Source organism: Geotrypetes seraphini, chromosome 5, assembly GCF_902459505.1.
Source record: "Geotrypetes seraphini chromosome 5, aGeoSer1.1, whole genome shotgun sequence".
NCBI lineage: Eukaryota > Metazoa > Chordata > Amphibia > Gymnophiona > Dermophiidae > Geotrypetes > Geotrypetes seraphini.
Window position 1 is genome coordinate 43,404,951 of NC_047088.1, and position 15,330 is coordinate 43,420,280.

The following is a 15,330-nucleotide window of genomic DNA, read 5'->3' on the forward strand; positions in this document are numbered from 1 at the left end:
AGAGAGAGAAAGAGATAATAGTTACTGCAGATGGGCAGACTAGATGGGCCATTTGGCCTTTATCTGCCATCATGTTTCTATGTTTCCATTGCCCCCCAGTATAAAATTAGTACCTATATATATATGAAAATCACTTTGAATGTGTAAGCACAAAAAAAGTGGTATACAAGTCCCATTTCCTTTCCCCTTAGTTGTCCGAATATTGCCGCTGTTAAGTTTCAGCTCTGGTCAAGCTGCACATATGGACTACCCCAGCACTAACCGGACAGTGCAAGTATGGTTAAAACTAATATTCAACGGCACTATCTGGTTAAGTGCTGCTGAATACCAGCAAATAGGTAGGAATAAACTATTTAATTAGGTAAGGGGCTCTCTTTACTGGTTAAATTACTTTGAATATTATTGGATGGATATTAAATAATCTTCTCAGCAATTAGGGGAAGGAAACCTCCCACATATCATCATCATCATCTAGGGACCAGTTAATGATATACTTCCACCAGATTCTAGAAAGACTGCATCTAAACCTCTGAGATATGCCACAGAACTGTTGGGGCTGTGATGGCTGGGCTCTATTAAAGATGAAAAAATTGGGAAAATCTTAGCCATGAATGAAGGTCAAGGAATGATAGCCCCAATACAAAACCCCAAAAAGAGGCGCTAAGCAAAAAAAAAATTAAAAAAAATTGTAATATAACGATGTGATATCAGAGGCTGGGTTGTTTTTGCCAGGTAATTATAAAAAGATTTGCTGAAATGACTTACTTGTAAATGCCTCGTGACATATTTTCAATGTATTTTGCTTTATCTTGTACTCCACAGTGATAGTGGTAAGTCTTGACACAGGCTTTGATTTCACATCCGATAGTGGCACCAAGCTGACTACAAAGAGTACATTTCTGTAATAGGAAGCAAAACGTATAATAATTGTTCTATACACATCTTGGCAACTAATACTGAGAAACTCAGCTCCACGTTCTAGATATATTTTAATTTAGAGATATTTAAAGCCACAGTAAACATCTTAGAAGAGGATACAATGTAAGCCTTTACCCCGAAAGACAGACATTTTCAATACCACTTTTAACACTAAATCAAACTAACATAGAAAATGATATAGGTATTATGTGTGCAAATAAGTAGGATTTAGTATGAACATAGTACACGATACTAGTATTATATGTGTATATACGTAGAATGATTGATTATGGTATAAATATGTCTGTATTGAAAACCATATCAAAAATTGCTAATTCTGTATTGTAACAACATTACAGAGACGAATGTAAACTGCTCTGAATTGACTCCAGTCATTAGTAGCAGTATAGAAGCTTTCATTAAACAAATAATAAACAATTCCTCCAAGGACCTGACATTTAAGCCATTTGTGTATAGGGTCAATAATGTCTGTCTACCTAGGGGCAAAGTAACTCTTACAATTTGGCAGAATGGGACCAAATCTGTCAAGGGTGGGGGGGAAGAAAGATGCAGACACGGACCAAAGAAGACAAGAAGTTCCAGAAAGCAGTTCCTTAAAAAAATCACCCAGTGTGTTTCTAAGGACAGAAGCAGTTTCTTCTACCTATAGAAAAAGATACACTGAAGCACAGCAGTTAAGTAATTGCTCCTTTTAGACTGCCTTCTCCTCATTCTCTACTCCCCAAGGGATCAATGCATTAAAACCACCACGAGCAGAGATGTGAGGTTACCACAAGGGGTACACGCATGTTAATGCGTTCAAAATGCAAAAAGGGGTTCAGTGCAAGAGTTAACTTGTACAATCAAGCAAATGGTATGTTAAAATGCATGGAATTGAGTTCATTGAATTAAACTCACACAATGCCATGTCCAAGGCAGCATAAAAGGGTTAGCTAAGAGGATTTTATTTTTGCCAGTTTTGGAGATTTAGGGATTTACTGCCATTTTTTTCTTTCTGCATATAGCAAATACTTGTTAACAATAAAAGACAGAATAAAAGTAAAATGGGATTAGAACTGAACATAAACAAGACAAAGATCATGAACATGGAACACAATGAAAATTTTGAGCTTGAAGGCGATAGAAGTTGGAAAGGATTTCAATCTCCTGGGCTCTTTTGTAAATAAAGAAGCAATTACTGTGTTTCCCCAAAAATAAAACCTACCCTGAAAATAAGCCCTAGCATGATTTTTGGGGTAGGTCTTAATATAACCCCTACCACCAAAATATGCCCTAGTTAGATCGACCCCCGAATGTCCCCAGCACTCCCCTTCTCCATCCCTGGATTCACTGACAGCAGCACTCCCCCCCAAACCCCGCTGACCTTCCCCCCCACAGCATCTTTCCATCTCTCCCTCTTATTCAAACCCCACCAACCCTCCCACCACAAGACTGACATACCTTCATCCAAACAGCAGCGTCAACAGCACTCTAAATAAGCTGCTTCGCGGTCTTCTCCCGCCAGGTCCTTCCCTCTGCCGCATCACTGATGTCATCAGCGACGCGGCACAGGGAAGGCCCTGGCGGAAGGCAGCCATGAAGCAACCTGTTTAGAGTGCTGCTGACACTGCTGTTTGGAGGGAGGTATGTTGATCTCGCGGTGGGTCGGTGAGGTTCTGTTGCATGGGGGGATGGGAGGGAGGAATAGAAAGATGCTGTGCAAGGGTTCTGCTGCACAGGGGGATGGTAGGGAGGGATACAAAGATGCTGCAGAGGGAAGGTACAAGGGGATGGGTGAGAGGGGAGGAAAGATGCTGCACATGTGGGGGAGAGAAAGGAAAGAGGAAGAATTGGGGTGGAGGAGAGGAAGGAAGATGATCATTGTACATGAAAAAAATAAGATATCCCCCAAAATAAGCCCTAATGTGTTTTTTTGTCCCAAAATTAATATAAGACACTGTCTTATTTTTGGGGAAACACAGTAGCAAGGAGGAAAATACTCCACAGAATAGCACTTGGTTGCTCTTCAATGAAGGTTCTTGACAAAGTATTCAAGTGACAGTGCACTTGGTATGTGTCCATACCAGGATCCATGGATTACATCACCCAAATGTGAGAAAAATACATGCCTGCTTGCTCTCGGAGAACAGAAACATATAAACATAGAGTTTGACGGCAGAAAAGGGCCTGTGGCCCAACAAGTTTGCCCACTCAAGAACCCTCCCTCAGCTAATCTGTCTACTCTTAGAGTCCCCTTTCCCATGAGTCCGTCGTTTAAGCATGACTCTGTAGCGACCCCACTTGTCTGTCCCAACATCTCTTGAAGTCGAGCACGCCGCTGGCCTCGACCACTTGGCGTGGAAGGCCATTCCATCAATCAATCACCCTTTCAGTGAAGAAGTATTTCCTGGTGTCCCCATGAAATCTTTTCCCTTTAAGTTTTAGCGGATGCCCTCTTGTCGCCGTGGGACCCTTAAGAAAAAAAAGCTATCTTCCTCCACCTTGATGCGGCCCGTGATGCATTTAAATGTTTCAATCATGTCCCCCCTTTCTCTGCGCTCCTCGAGAGAATATAGGCGCAGTCTGGTCAGACGTTCCTCTTAAGGGAGATCCCTAAGTCCCGAGACCATCCTAGTGGCCATTCTCTGGATCGACTCCAATCTCTTCTCATCTTTCCGATAATGCAGCTTCCAGAACTGGACACAGTACTCCAGGTGAGATCTCACCATGGATCTGTACAATGGCAGTATGACTTCAGGCTCCTTCTGATGCAACCCAACATTTGTCTAGCTTTTGCTGAAGCTTTCTCCATTTGATTTGCAGCTTTCATATCGTCCCAGATGAGTACTCCTAAGTCCCTTTCTACAGTAGTTCTTGTTAAGTTTTCACCGTTCAAGGTGCATGTCCTGCAAGTATTGCTGCTTCCAAGATGCATCACTTTACATTTTTTGGCATTAAAATTTAGTTGCCAAGTACTGGACCATTGTTCCAGCAGAAGTAGGTCCTGCTCCATAGTGTTGGGCCTGGTAGCGCTGCAGGTTCCATTGCCCTGCCCACAACGTTGCAAAGTTTAGCATCGTCGGCAAATAATGTAATTTTGCCATGAAGTCCATGAGTCAGATCCTTTACGAAGATATTAAACAGCATCGGGCCCAACACCAAGCCCTGTGGCACTCCACTGGTCACTCTCGATGTTTTTGAGGGAATACCGTTTACCATTACCCTTTGAAGTCTGCCGCTAAGCCAGTCTTTTACCCATGCTGTCAGTGTTTCTCCTAGTCCTAGTGTGTTCATCTTGCTCAATAACCTACGGTGTGCCTTGCTAAAGTCCAAATACACGATGCCCAGGGACTCACCCCCATCCAGTTTTTTTTGTTACCCAGTCAAAGAAGCTTATCAGATTGGATTGACAAGACCTTCCCTTTGTAAACCCGTGCTGTTGGGGATCCCTTAATCTTTCATCATCCAGAAATGTATCCAATTTGTTCTTGATCAACTTTTCCATGAGTTTACTCACTATTGATGCGAGACTCACCGGTCTATAATTTTCAGCCTCTGACCTGCATCCCTTTTTGTGGAGCGGGATAACTTTGGCAGTTTTCCAGTCCAGGGGAACTTTTCCTTTGCTTAAGGAAAGATTGAAGAGCACCGCTAATGGCTCTACCAGGACATCACTCAATTCTCGAAGTACTCTAGGGTGTAGATTGTCCGGACCCATAGCTTTGTTTACCTTTAATTTTGATAGCTCATGGTAGACTTCGCTCGCAGTAAATTCCATGTCCCGGAAAGCGTCTTCCGAACTCCCCTTTGTCTGTGGCTGAGGACCGGATCCTGGTGCTTCGCAGGTGAAGACTGAGCAGAAGTAGTTATTGAGTAGTTCTGCTTTGTCCGCATCCGAATCAGTAAAGTTGCCGTCTGGTTTCTTTAGCCGCCCAATACCGCTAACGTATTTAAAAAAGGGTTTGTCCCCTTTATTCACCTGCCTAGCTATGTTTTCTTCCATTCTAAATTTGGCCTCTCTGACTGTTGTTTTAACTTTTCTGGATTTGGCCAGATAGGTTTCTCTAGCTTCTGGTCGTTGTGATTGTTTGTAGTTAACGAACGCTTTATTTTTTTGCTTTACTAGTTCCGAGATCTCCGCGGACAACCACTGTGGTCTATTTTTTTCTGCGTCGTCTGCTTTCAGTTTTTGTGTATAAGTTGGTTGCTACTTGCAGGGTAGATTTCAGAGTCGATCATAGTTCCTCTACATTGTCCGTCATGCTTTGGTTTTGCATCACTTGGTAAATGTAATCCCCCATGTCCTGAAAGTTAGTTCCTTTAAAATTTAGGACCTTGGTCGATGTATTTGACCTAGTGGATCCTTTCGTGAGGTGGAACCAAACCATGTTGTGATCGCTGGATGCCAAGGTGTCTCCTACCGATACCTCTGTAACACTGTCTCCTTTGGTGAGCAACAGGTCCAGGATTGCCTGGTCCCTGGTGGGTTCCAATACCATCTGCTTAAGGCATGCTCCCTGCATGGAGGCTAGTAGCCTTTTGCTTCCGCTGGTTGTAGCGGATGGTTTGTTCCAGTCCACATCGGGCATGTTAAAGAATCCTACCAGCACTGTATCTCCTCGCAGTGTGATGGCCTCAATGTCTTCCATTAGTTCGTCGTCTGCATCCTCCTTCTGTTGTGGTGGTCTGTACACAACACCAAGATACAGGCATTTGTTATTGCCCCTGGCAAAGTTCACTCAGAGGGATTCTCCCGTATACTTGATGTCTGTGATTTTAGTAACCTTGATGTCATCTCTAATGTACAGAGCAACCCCTCCTCCTGATTTGCGAAGTAAGCTATAGCCAGGTATGACCATATCCCATCCGTGGGACTCCGAGAACCACGTTTCTGATATTGCCACTACATCAAGGTCGGCGTTTCTCATTTCCATTTCCAGTATTTTGTTTCCTAAGCTCCGGGCATTAGCATACATGGCTGTCCATTCTTTCTTTTTGCATGAAGTGCTTTCTGACTGAGGTAGTTTGTCCCCCTCACTCTTTCCTATGTCCCCTTCAATCTTGCCTTTGTCACCCTTACTGTTGCCTCTGTCTCCTTCAGTGTCCACGTGATTTCTCCCCCCTGACCCCCTGTCCATGTGATTTATCCCTCCTGCCCCCTTCTCCATGTGATTTTTCCTCCCTGACCCCAAGATGGAGTCTCTATTTCTCCCTCTGTCCCCCACTCGACCGACTTGATTACTTACCTCAGTTTCATATATACATGTCCAAAGAAAATGAAAGCACAAGCACATATCTGCACACGTTCTGTGAATAAATATTAGCCTCACAAATTTTGTGTTCCAGCACTTTTGTTTTCTTTCATGCACATAAGGCACTTTTAAACGCAGAACTTTTATGTGCATGTGTAAGGCAGGCTTCTTCTGATTAGCACACATTTTCTGCATGCTTTATTTATTTCAACAATTTCTAACCCACTTAAACAATTTACAAAATACGTTCATAAGGAAAGTTTACTGCATTGCTGTGGAATATATATTCTCCTTAAGCTCATGGTAAAAGCCACATGCTTAGCCATCAGCATGTAACTCAAACCACATGGCTTTCTACATCAACACTCTAATCGCATACTGGCTGCAAATGCAAATCCTACCTTGACAGAACCTTCATGTTCCAAGCTAACAGACAACAATCCTGGCTGGGAAACTACATAAATAAAACCAGACAGACCTACAACGCTTTCCGAAAATCTATCAAAACCACTCTGTTTGACAAATTCATCACCTAAACAGACCTACGCTTTGCCCCTCTACAACCCAAAGCAATCTTCAGGCAATTCCTACCCCTCTCACTTTTCCTCCCACTTTCAACCCCTCTTACTTTTCCCTCCACTCCCCCCCACCCCTTCTTCTGTAACTTTCCCCTTGTGCTTCTGTAATTCGCTGAATGTCCAGCCTTCTTTCAATGCTGAACCGCCTAGAAGTCGTCTGACTATGGCGGTATAGAAAAATAAAGTTATTATTATTATAATAAACTCACAGCTCTTTGCTTAAAGAATTTTAACTTCTCTATTTTGATCTATTTGGCCTTCATATACAAAATTAAAAAAAGAGATTCAGTCACGCTTTCAATTCAGATGGTCTGTAGGTCTCTAGCAATTAAAATTAGCTATAAAAAAATCTAGGTTTTCCTTTACTTGCAAACAGCTAGCTTTTAAATTGTAGTATTTTCCTATTCCATTTTGTTCAAGCCTTTCAAAACAGTTTCTATTATTTTAAATTTTGGATCACTGGATCCATTAAAAATAAGTGTCAGTAGAGGGAGGTTTCACAGAGGTGTAAATAATGGGGACAGACAGAAAAGACTTTTCCATAGGCACAAGAGGCAGCATGTCTTGGGTCCACAAAATATTTCATTTATTTTAAATCAGAAAGAATAAAAAAATAAGTAGAAATTATTTATTGTCATGCATTGCCATTCAATCTTGAAAAGACAAATAATAAATAGAATGCAAATATATAAAATATTTATCAAACACAAAATACACATACAATTCAAGCTAAAAGAGACCAAACTGGACCTCTATTCCCACCAAAACATGCATGCAAAGGGGGGAGACATCACGCATCCAGCAAATCCCTCAAAAGGACCACTGCAAGTGCCAAATCAGCTTGCACTCATGCTCCTGATAACTCAGGGGCGAGTTAGCTTCAAAGAAAACTGTCCCTAAGCTCCTAAAATGTTAAGCAGGCTGGCTAGACAGGTACCACAAAGGGATTGGCCTGCCAGCTGCAGACCCCATCTGCTTCTCCTTGGCAGAGGCAACCCAGGATTTCTGGGAACTCTGTAGCACTGAAAACCTCCAAAATGTGATGCCAGAATTAGAAATACCTGAAAATAAAAAGCTTTAAAACAGAGCAGAAAAGATGCACATCTTTATTCATAGAAGAAGGAAAACCTAAAGGGGGCAGTATGCGCTACTTAGGAAGGAGGAGGAGTTGAAAACTAATTGATATAGTCTGCATAGCATGTGAGTTTGGATTCATTACCCACTTGTCCAGAATGGCATACCTATTGCACTAGAATGCAGAATTTATAATGCTTTATTGATTGTATTTTTATGCAAACTGCTCTGATAGTACACAAACTAAAATATAATAGCCTTAGTTAAACCCCTCCCCCCCAAAAAAATAAACCCACAATCAAATCTGTGATGATGACTCTTTTAAGCTGTGACCTACAGGATGGAAATTGAAGGCACATTGAACATAGTTCTACTACTACTTATGTATGTCAGTAAGGCTTTTTTTTTTTTTTTTTAGGGCTGTACTTTGTTAGGTAGTTTGATAAAAAATATTACTAAAGACCATGTGAAATGCATACCATTCTTTTCCCTCGCTTTATTTCCTGAAGAACAGTTTTAATATCGAAATCTCCAAACTCTGCTCTTGATGTTGTTGTAAGCTGAACAGTGCCAGAAGAAAACAACTGCAAAGGAAAATGAAGGAAGAACTTTTAGGTGGTGAAGTATGTCATGAGTGTAGTAGTCAAGCAGTTGCTGCTGTACATGGAAATGAAAAACAGAAATTAGAAGCAGAAGATTCAGAATCACTCAACCTTGTGCTATAGTTTTTTCTATCCAGTATGTTGTCAGTGAACATAACTACTGTCATACTGGATCAGATCCAAAGCCCATAAAACCCAGTATCCTATTTCCAACAGAGGACAATCCAGGTCAGAAGCACTTAGAATGATCCCATTAAAGTAGCTGTATTCCATACAGCACATTGTTTGAACTGTAATTTAGCATTTTTATTCCTCTCAGTTCCCCCATGTAACTCCCCACACCACCCTTTTGATTGATAAAATATACTTACCTGTAGCAGATGTTTTCCGAAGATAGCAGGCATATTTTCTCATGTGGGTGATGTCATCCATGGAACCCGGTACAGATTCTGCCAAGTGCAATGTCACTTTATATATTTAGGCAGTGCCCGTACCGCTGGTCTCTTCCTGCCAACAAGAGGATGTGGGTGGGATGTGAGAATATATGCCTCGGAGAACACCTACTACAGATAAGTATTTTTTGCTTTCTCCAAGGAAAAGCAGGCATAAAATTCTTACATGTAGGACTCCCAAGCTGCCATTATCATGACTCAAGAAGAGGTTAAACAGAATAAACATAAGCCTGGAAAAATCCAACAGGTTTGGAGAGAAAGTTAAAGCTTAGGAAGCAGAACTGCTTGTCAAAACCGACCATCTCTTCTGGAGTTTTGTTCTAAAGAGGTAAATGATTGTACTGAGTACCAAGTAGCTGCTTTCAGATGTCCTCAATAGATGTAGAGCGGAAATGGTCTACCAAAGCTGCCATAACCCTTACACTGTGGGTTGTCACAAGGCCTTGATGCATCAGCTCAGCCTGAGAACATGTAGAGATACAATCCACTAGCTAGGTAGAGATGGTTCTCTTGGAAACAGCAAACCCTAGTCTGTTAAGAGTCAAAAGCTACAAAGAGCTGGGAGGAGCTTCTATGAGACTTAGTCCAGTCTAGATAGTATGCCAGAGCACACCTACAATCTAAGGTGTAGAGGGCTGCTTCTCCAGGATGGGAATGTGGCTTTGGAAAGAAAACAGGCAAAAAAATATGGATTGGTTAAGGTGAAATTCCGAGACTACTTTAGGAAGAAATTTGGGATGCATCCGGAGGAATACCCTGTCATGATAAAATCTTGAATATGGAAGATCTGAGGCAAGGGCTATAAGGGAAATGACTTTCAAAGTAAAAGTTTCAAAGAGCAAATGTACATTTTTCTTTCAAATTGATATTTGAATGGGTCTTTAAATATTCTGTTACTGTAGAAACTAAATTTAATTATGTAATATGTGTTTGTACTATATATCTTGCTGTTGATCTATATTATGTATATTGAATTATAAACTGTTTTGAGCACTTTTGGGAGGACGGGCTAAAAAGCTGAATAAATAAATAAGATAAAAGTGGCTCAAAGGGAGACTTTATGAGACTAGAAAGGACCACATTGAGATCCCAAGCAACAGGTGGAGGCTTGATAGGTGGTTTTATGTAAAAGAGGCCTTTCATGAAACAGATTACTAAAGAATGAATAGAGGTTTTCTGTCTTGATCTAAGTGGAATGCACTGATAGCACCGAGATGAACTGAGCTCGTTTATAGACCAGTGTTGGAGAGATATAGAAGGTAGTCTAGTATTAATGACAGAAAACAGGCAATACGTTCCAAAGAATGCATTGCACATCAGGAAAAGGATCATGTCCACTTAAAGCGGTAACAGCGCCGAGTGGAAGGTTTCCTAGACATTTCTAAGATAGCAAATACTTCAGCCGAAAGGCGAAAAGAATTTACAAGAAAGAAGATATCTAGGTAAGAACCTAATCTTTCTTTCTAGTGCAAGAGGCACATCAGCCTGAAACTAGCGGGCCATACCATGGCAGGACAGATGAGTCTACTGCCAACACAAAAGCTGTGTCCAGGTAAGCCATTATATCAACCCTGTAAAACTTTGTAAAAGTAAGAAGAGTGGCCCATGTTGCTGCCCTTCAAATCTCAGGCAGAACAGTCTGGGACTCTGCCCAAGAGGTAGCCACTGTGCTGTCCTAGTGAACTGTGCTTTCAAAGAAATCAGGGATTGTTTCCCACACCCAATGCATGCTGGAAAAATGGCCACCTCAAGATGGAAGCTTTGGAAGCCAGCCTCTCTCGCTAGCTAGGATTCATCAAGACGAAAAAGAAAAAACTGATTGGAAAGATGAAACTCATTCATCACCTCGAGATACAAGAGAAGAACTCTCCTAACATTCAGCAACTTCTTTAATGGAACCCATAGGACTGAATGCAAGCAGATGGACCACTTGACTAATGTGGAAGACCAAGACTACTTACGGCAAGAAGGAAGGTACCGTATGCAGCGATTCTCCAACCTCAGCAAACCCAAGGAACAGCTCCCTATAGGACAAGGCCTGCAGCTCTGAGACCATTCTTGCTGTGGCTATAGCCCCTAAAAATACTGTTTTCACTATAAGGTCCATAAGTGACCCCCATCCCCATAACGGCCCATACAGAGCTCGAGAGAGAGCTATGAGAACCATGTTAAGATTCCATGATGGAAAAGGCCATCTTACCAGTGGACAAAGCCGCAGCACCTCTCTCAGAAACCTGGAAATATTTGGGTGAGAATACTTCTACACGGATGGGAAAAGGGGGCAATGTCTGGAAAGCAGTATATACTAATGCTCAAAGTATGGGAAGCAAGATTCTGGATCTAGAAGCTGTGATGGAAGAAGGTGAGTTGGATATAGTGGCGACTCGGATCGTTACAACTTCCAGTATGGGTTCCTGAAGAAGGGCTTGTCTCAGAAACCAGGCTGGTTGAACCTGGTGTTCTGTTGCGTTTGATTCCGGTGCTTCAGAGGTTTATCTCATTCAGTTAAGTTTTGTTTTTTCATTGATTTCATTTTGGCTGGGGAGCTGGCTGGATCGGTTCGGTTAGGAGCCGCTCAGAGGTTTGTTATGTTGTTGTTCACTTCATGTGTGATTATAGTTGACTGAGTTGTGAGTGTCTTCACTTTATTTATTTAAATCATTGTATGGAATTTATTTAAATTATTGCACACAACAGGGGCCCAGTGATGGTGTGCGGGTGGGGGTTTATGACCTCTGCTTGTCTGTGAAGCGTCGGAGCTGGTCTCCTATGGCTGCTCGTTCACACTAAGGGCTCCCTATATTTACTAAATATTTTGCTGTTTAGAATGGTAAGGGATCACAACTCCTCTGAGCGACTCCTTCCTTGAACCTTTGACTTCTCTGCCTTTTTGTAGTATCAAGTTATAGGAGCCGGCTTTGCAAGAGTTCCGAAATACGATGCTGCATGACTCTAGAAGAAAAACATTGCCCTTCGCCGTGTTAAAGAGGAAACCTAGGTGTTCCAGGGATTTGGTCAGCTACAGGTGTTATTTCTGAAAACTGATTATCCAGCCCAGCTCTCGCAGCATCTAAACCACCTGAGTCCAATGCTGACTTTCCCTCAGACTTGGATGGGGCTCCGATTATCTAATCATCCAGATAAGGGTATACCTGGATCTCTGACTTGCACAAGTGTACTCTCACTATGACCATCACCCTTGGTGAAGGTGTGAGGTACTGTTGAAAGTCCGAATGGGAGTGCAGAAAACTGGAAGTGTCTTTCCAACACTTGGAACTGCAAGTACCACCTGAGAGCTGGGAATATGAGAATATGCAGATAGGCCTCCAGTGAGGCTAGTAATTCCCCTTGCGCTAGAGGCAATGAGCAACCTTATGGTCTTCATGTGGAAGTGGGGCACCTTGAGGAGTGCCACACTGACTGACTTCAAGTCCTGTATTATCCTCCAGGCTCTCTTTTGGGCACAATGAAGTATATATATATATATGTATGTATATGTACAGGCCATAGCTCGAATAGCTAAAAGCCGCTTCACTAGTGCTCAGACCCTGATCACTTTTACCAGCCATCTGGCCAGATAATCCAGGAACAAATCCTTCAGAGAGCGAAAGAACTCGAGCTTGTAACCCTTTTAAATAATGTCCAAGACCCATTGGTCTGAGAAAATCCTCATTAAGATTCCCAGTAAGCCAATAACCTCCCTCCTTATAGAGGGTCGGCTATTGACTTGCATCTAGCGGCTATTGAGGGGATTGAGGTCGCCTAGTGCCTCCAAATCTGTCTGGAGCTCTGGTAGGGCCTCCGTGTAGTGTCAACATAACATTCTGTCAGACTATAATCAGCTGGAAAAAAAATTACTCACCATGCACTTGTAATGTGCTGCTGCTTTTTTGGCATTAAATACATGAAGCTTCCCTCGAGTCTCATTTTCTTCCTCTCCAGCATGGCAGAATCCACATTTTGGCCTTGCATCACTTGGACTGCTTCGGAGTGGAGACCTGTCTCTCTGGAAAGGAAATAAAAAGAGGAACTTGAAAATCTTTCAACTTTAAGCCACCTAATTTTAAATGCATATTCAATAAGGATATTATAACAACATAAGAATAGCCTTACTGGGTCAGACCAATAGTCCATCTAGCCCAGTAGCCTGTCCTCACAGTGGCCAATCCAGGTCACTAGTACCTGGCAAAAACCTCAAATAGTAGCAACATTCCATGCTACCGATCCAGGGCAAGCAATGGCTTCCCCCATATCTGTTTCAATAACAAACTATGGACTTTTCCTCCAGGAAATTGTCCAAACCTTTTTTAAAACCAGCTACGCTGTCTGCTCTTACCAGAACCTCTGGCAATGTGTTCCAGAGCTTAACTATTCTCTGAGTGAAAAAATATTTCCTCCTATTCTTTTAATCAGTTCTTAATATACTGTATATGAAACAAATGCCCTCCATGCATTTGCACCCAAGTGATGCATCATCCTAAAAAACAGAGGAATGACTGTACCCGATTTAGTTTTATACTATTAGACAGCACAATTCTGTACAATTCTGGTCCATTCAAACAAAATATTGGTGCGATTAGAACAAAACTGGTTAGGATCTATATCACTTTTGGCTATTCCATTACTTCCAGAACACACAAAATGAGTATAGAAGGTCTTCTCAAAACTTGGAATGGAGTGTGAATGAAGTTTTTCCCTGTTAGGAAGCTTTTTAAAAAAATAAATAAATAAATAAACAAACCTTTCAACATGCTCCTGAATTCACACTTGGGAGTACATCATCAAACATTTTTTCAGTGGGAGTCTATAGGACTTTACATGTTAAGGCAGATCTGGGAGGAAGGCGAGTTGTTTTTTTCAGATTTACAGGAAGAACAAAGTCTTCCTCCTCAACATATTTTCCATTTTAGACAAAAAGGAAATTGAGTTTTGGAGAGACATGGTTGGGACAGGCTCCACGGGGAGGTAAAGGATCTATCTATTTATCTATCTATCTATATATATCTCGATCGGGGTCTACTACTCTTCCATCCCTATTTACATTTGTCTTCCATGGTCCCACTCCCGGCACTTCAACTGTGAACACAGAACAGAAGTATTTGTTAAGCAATTCAGCCTTTTCTTTATCAGTTTCTACATATTCCTCCCCTTCATCTTTGAGTCTCACAATACCACTTTTGCACTTCTTCCTATCACTAATATATCTAAAAAATGTCTTCTCTCCCCGTTTTACCATGTCAGCTATTTTTTTTTCTTCCATTTGCAACTTTGCTTTCCTGACTACACGACCAGCCTCTCTCAACTTTTCCAGATATTTTTGTTGTCTTCCTTTCTGTGATCTTTTGTAGTTTATGAAAACTAACCTCTTATTCCTTTTTGTATCATGCCCCCATAGAACAAATGATGCATATTTAAGTAGGTGGCATTCTCTGAGTAACAGCAGGAATATATTCTCAACATGTGGGTGATGTCATCCACAGAACCCAGTATGGACACTACCAAGTGCACTATCACTTTAAAGTTCTTAAGGCAGTGCCTATACCGCATGCATGCCAGTGCCTTCCTGTTTGACGTGAGCTTGTACGGCCATCAGTTCAGTAGCAAAGCTAAGAAGCCAACTAGGGGAGATGGGTGGACTGTGAGAATATATGCCTGCTGTCTTGGCTTTCTCTAAGGAGAAGCAGGAATAATATTCTCACAAGCTGCTCTGGATGAGCATAATTGATATATAAACATGAGCCGAGCCTGGCAAAATCCAAATGGGTTGGAGGGAAAGTTGGCACTCATGAAGTAAAAAGATGTTGCAGAACTACTAGTCCAAATTGACTCTCTCTTCTGGAGTTTTGGTCTAAGCAGTAGTGAAAGGTAAAGGTATGGACTGAGGACCAAATAGCTGCTTTACAGATGTCCACAACAGATGCAAAGCGGAAATGAGCAAGCCATAGCTTGGACATTGTGGGCTGTTAAATGGCCCTGTAGCATCAGCCCAGCCTGAGTATATGTGAAGGAGAGAGTCTGCCAACTACATGGAGCTAACAGAACTCCAAGTTTGTTAGGGTCAAAATTCAGAAATAGCTGTGAGGAGACTGTATAATATTTAGTTCAGTCCAGGTAGTATGCTAGAGCATGTTTACAGTCCAAGGAGTGAAGAGCCGCCTCCCCCAGGATAGGAATATGGCTTTGGAAAGAAAGCAGGCAAAACTATGGACTGGTTGAGGTGGAGTTGTGAGAATTTTGGGGAGAAATTATGGAGCACTACTCTGTCATGACAGAATCTTGAGTAGTGAGGATCAGACACCAGTGCTTGGAGTTTACTCACTCAGCGTGCAGACACAAGGGCAGTATGGAAAACAATTTTTCAAGCGAGAAGTGTGAGAGAGAAAGTTGTAAGTGGCTCAAAGGGAGACTTCATAAGAGTAGACAGTACCACATTAAGATCCCAAGTAACAGATGG

At 41.9% G+C, this 15,330-nt stretch overlaps 1 protein-coding gene across 4 annotated transcripts in view; it reads right to left on the bottom strand.

The window, feature by feature from the left end:
• The window catches only part of PHF6 (PHD finger protein 6), an 88,408-nt gene that overhangs the window by 11,674 nt on the left and 61,404 nt on the right, over positions 1-15,330 (bottom strand). For all 4 annotated transcript variants that reach the window (XM_033946792.1, XM_033946789.1, XM_033946791.1 and 1 more), the window contains 3 exons: positions 12,739-12,882; positions 8,302-8,406; positions 766-899 (listed from right to left, as the gene is read on the bottom strand). In XM_033946792.1, the coding sequence (XP_033802683.1) occupies positions 766-899; positions 8,302-8,406; positions 12,739-12,882 (383 nt within the window). The remainder of the gene's footprint in view (positions 1-765; positions 900-8,301; positions 8,407-12,738; positions 12,883-15,330) is intronic.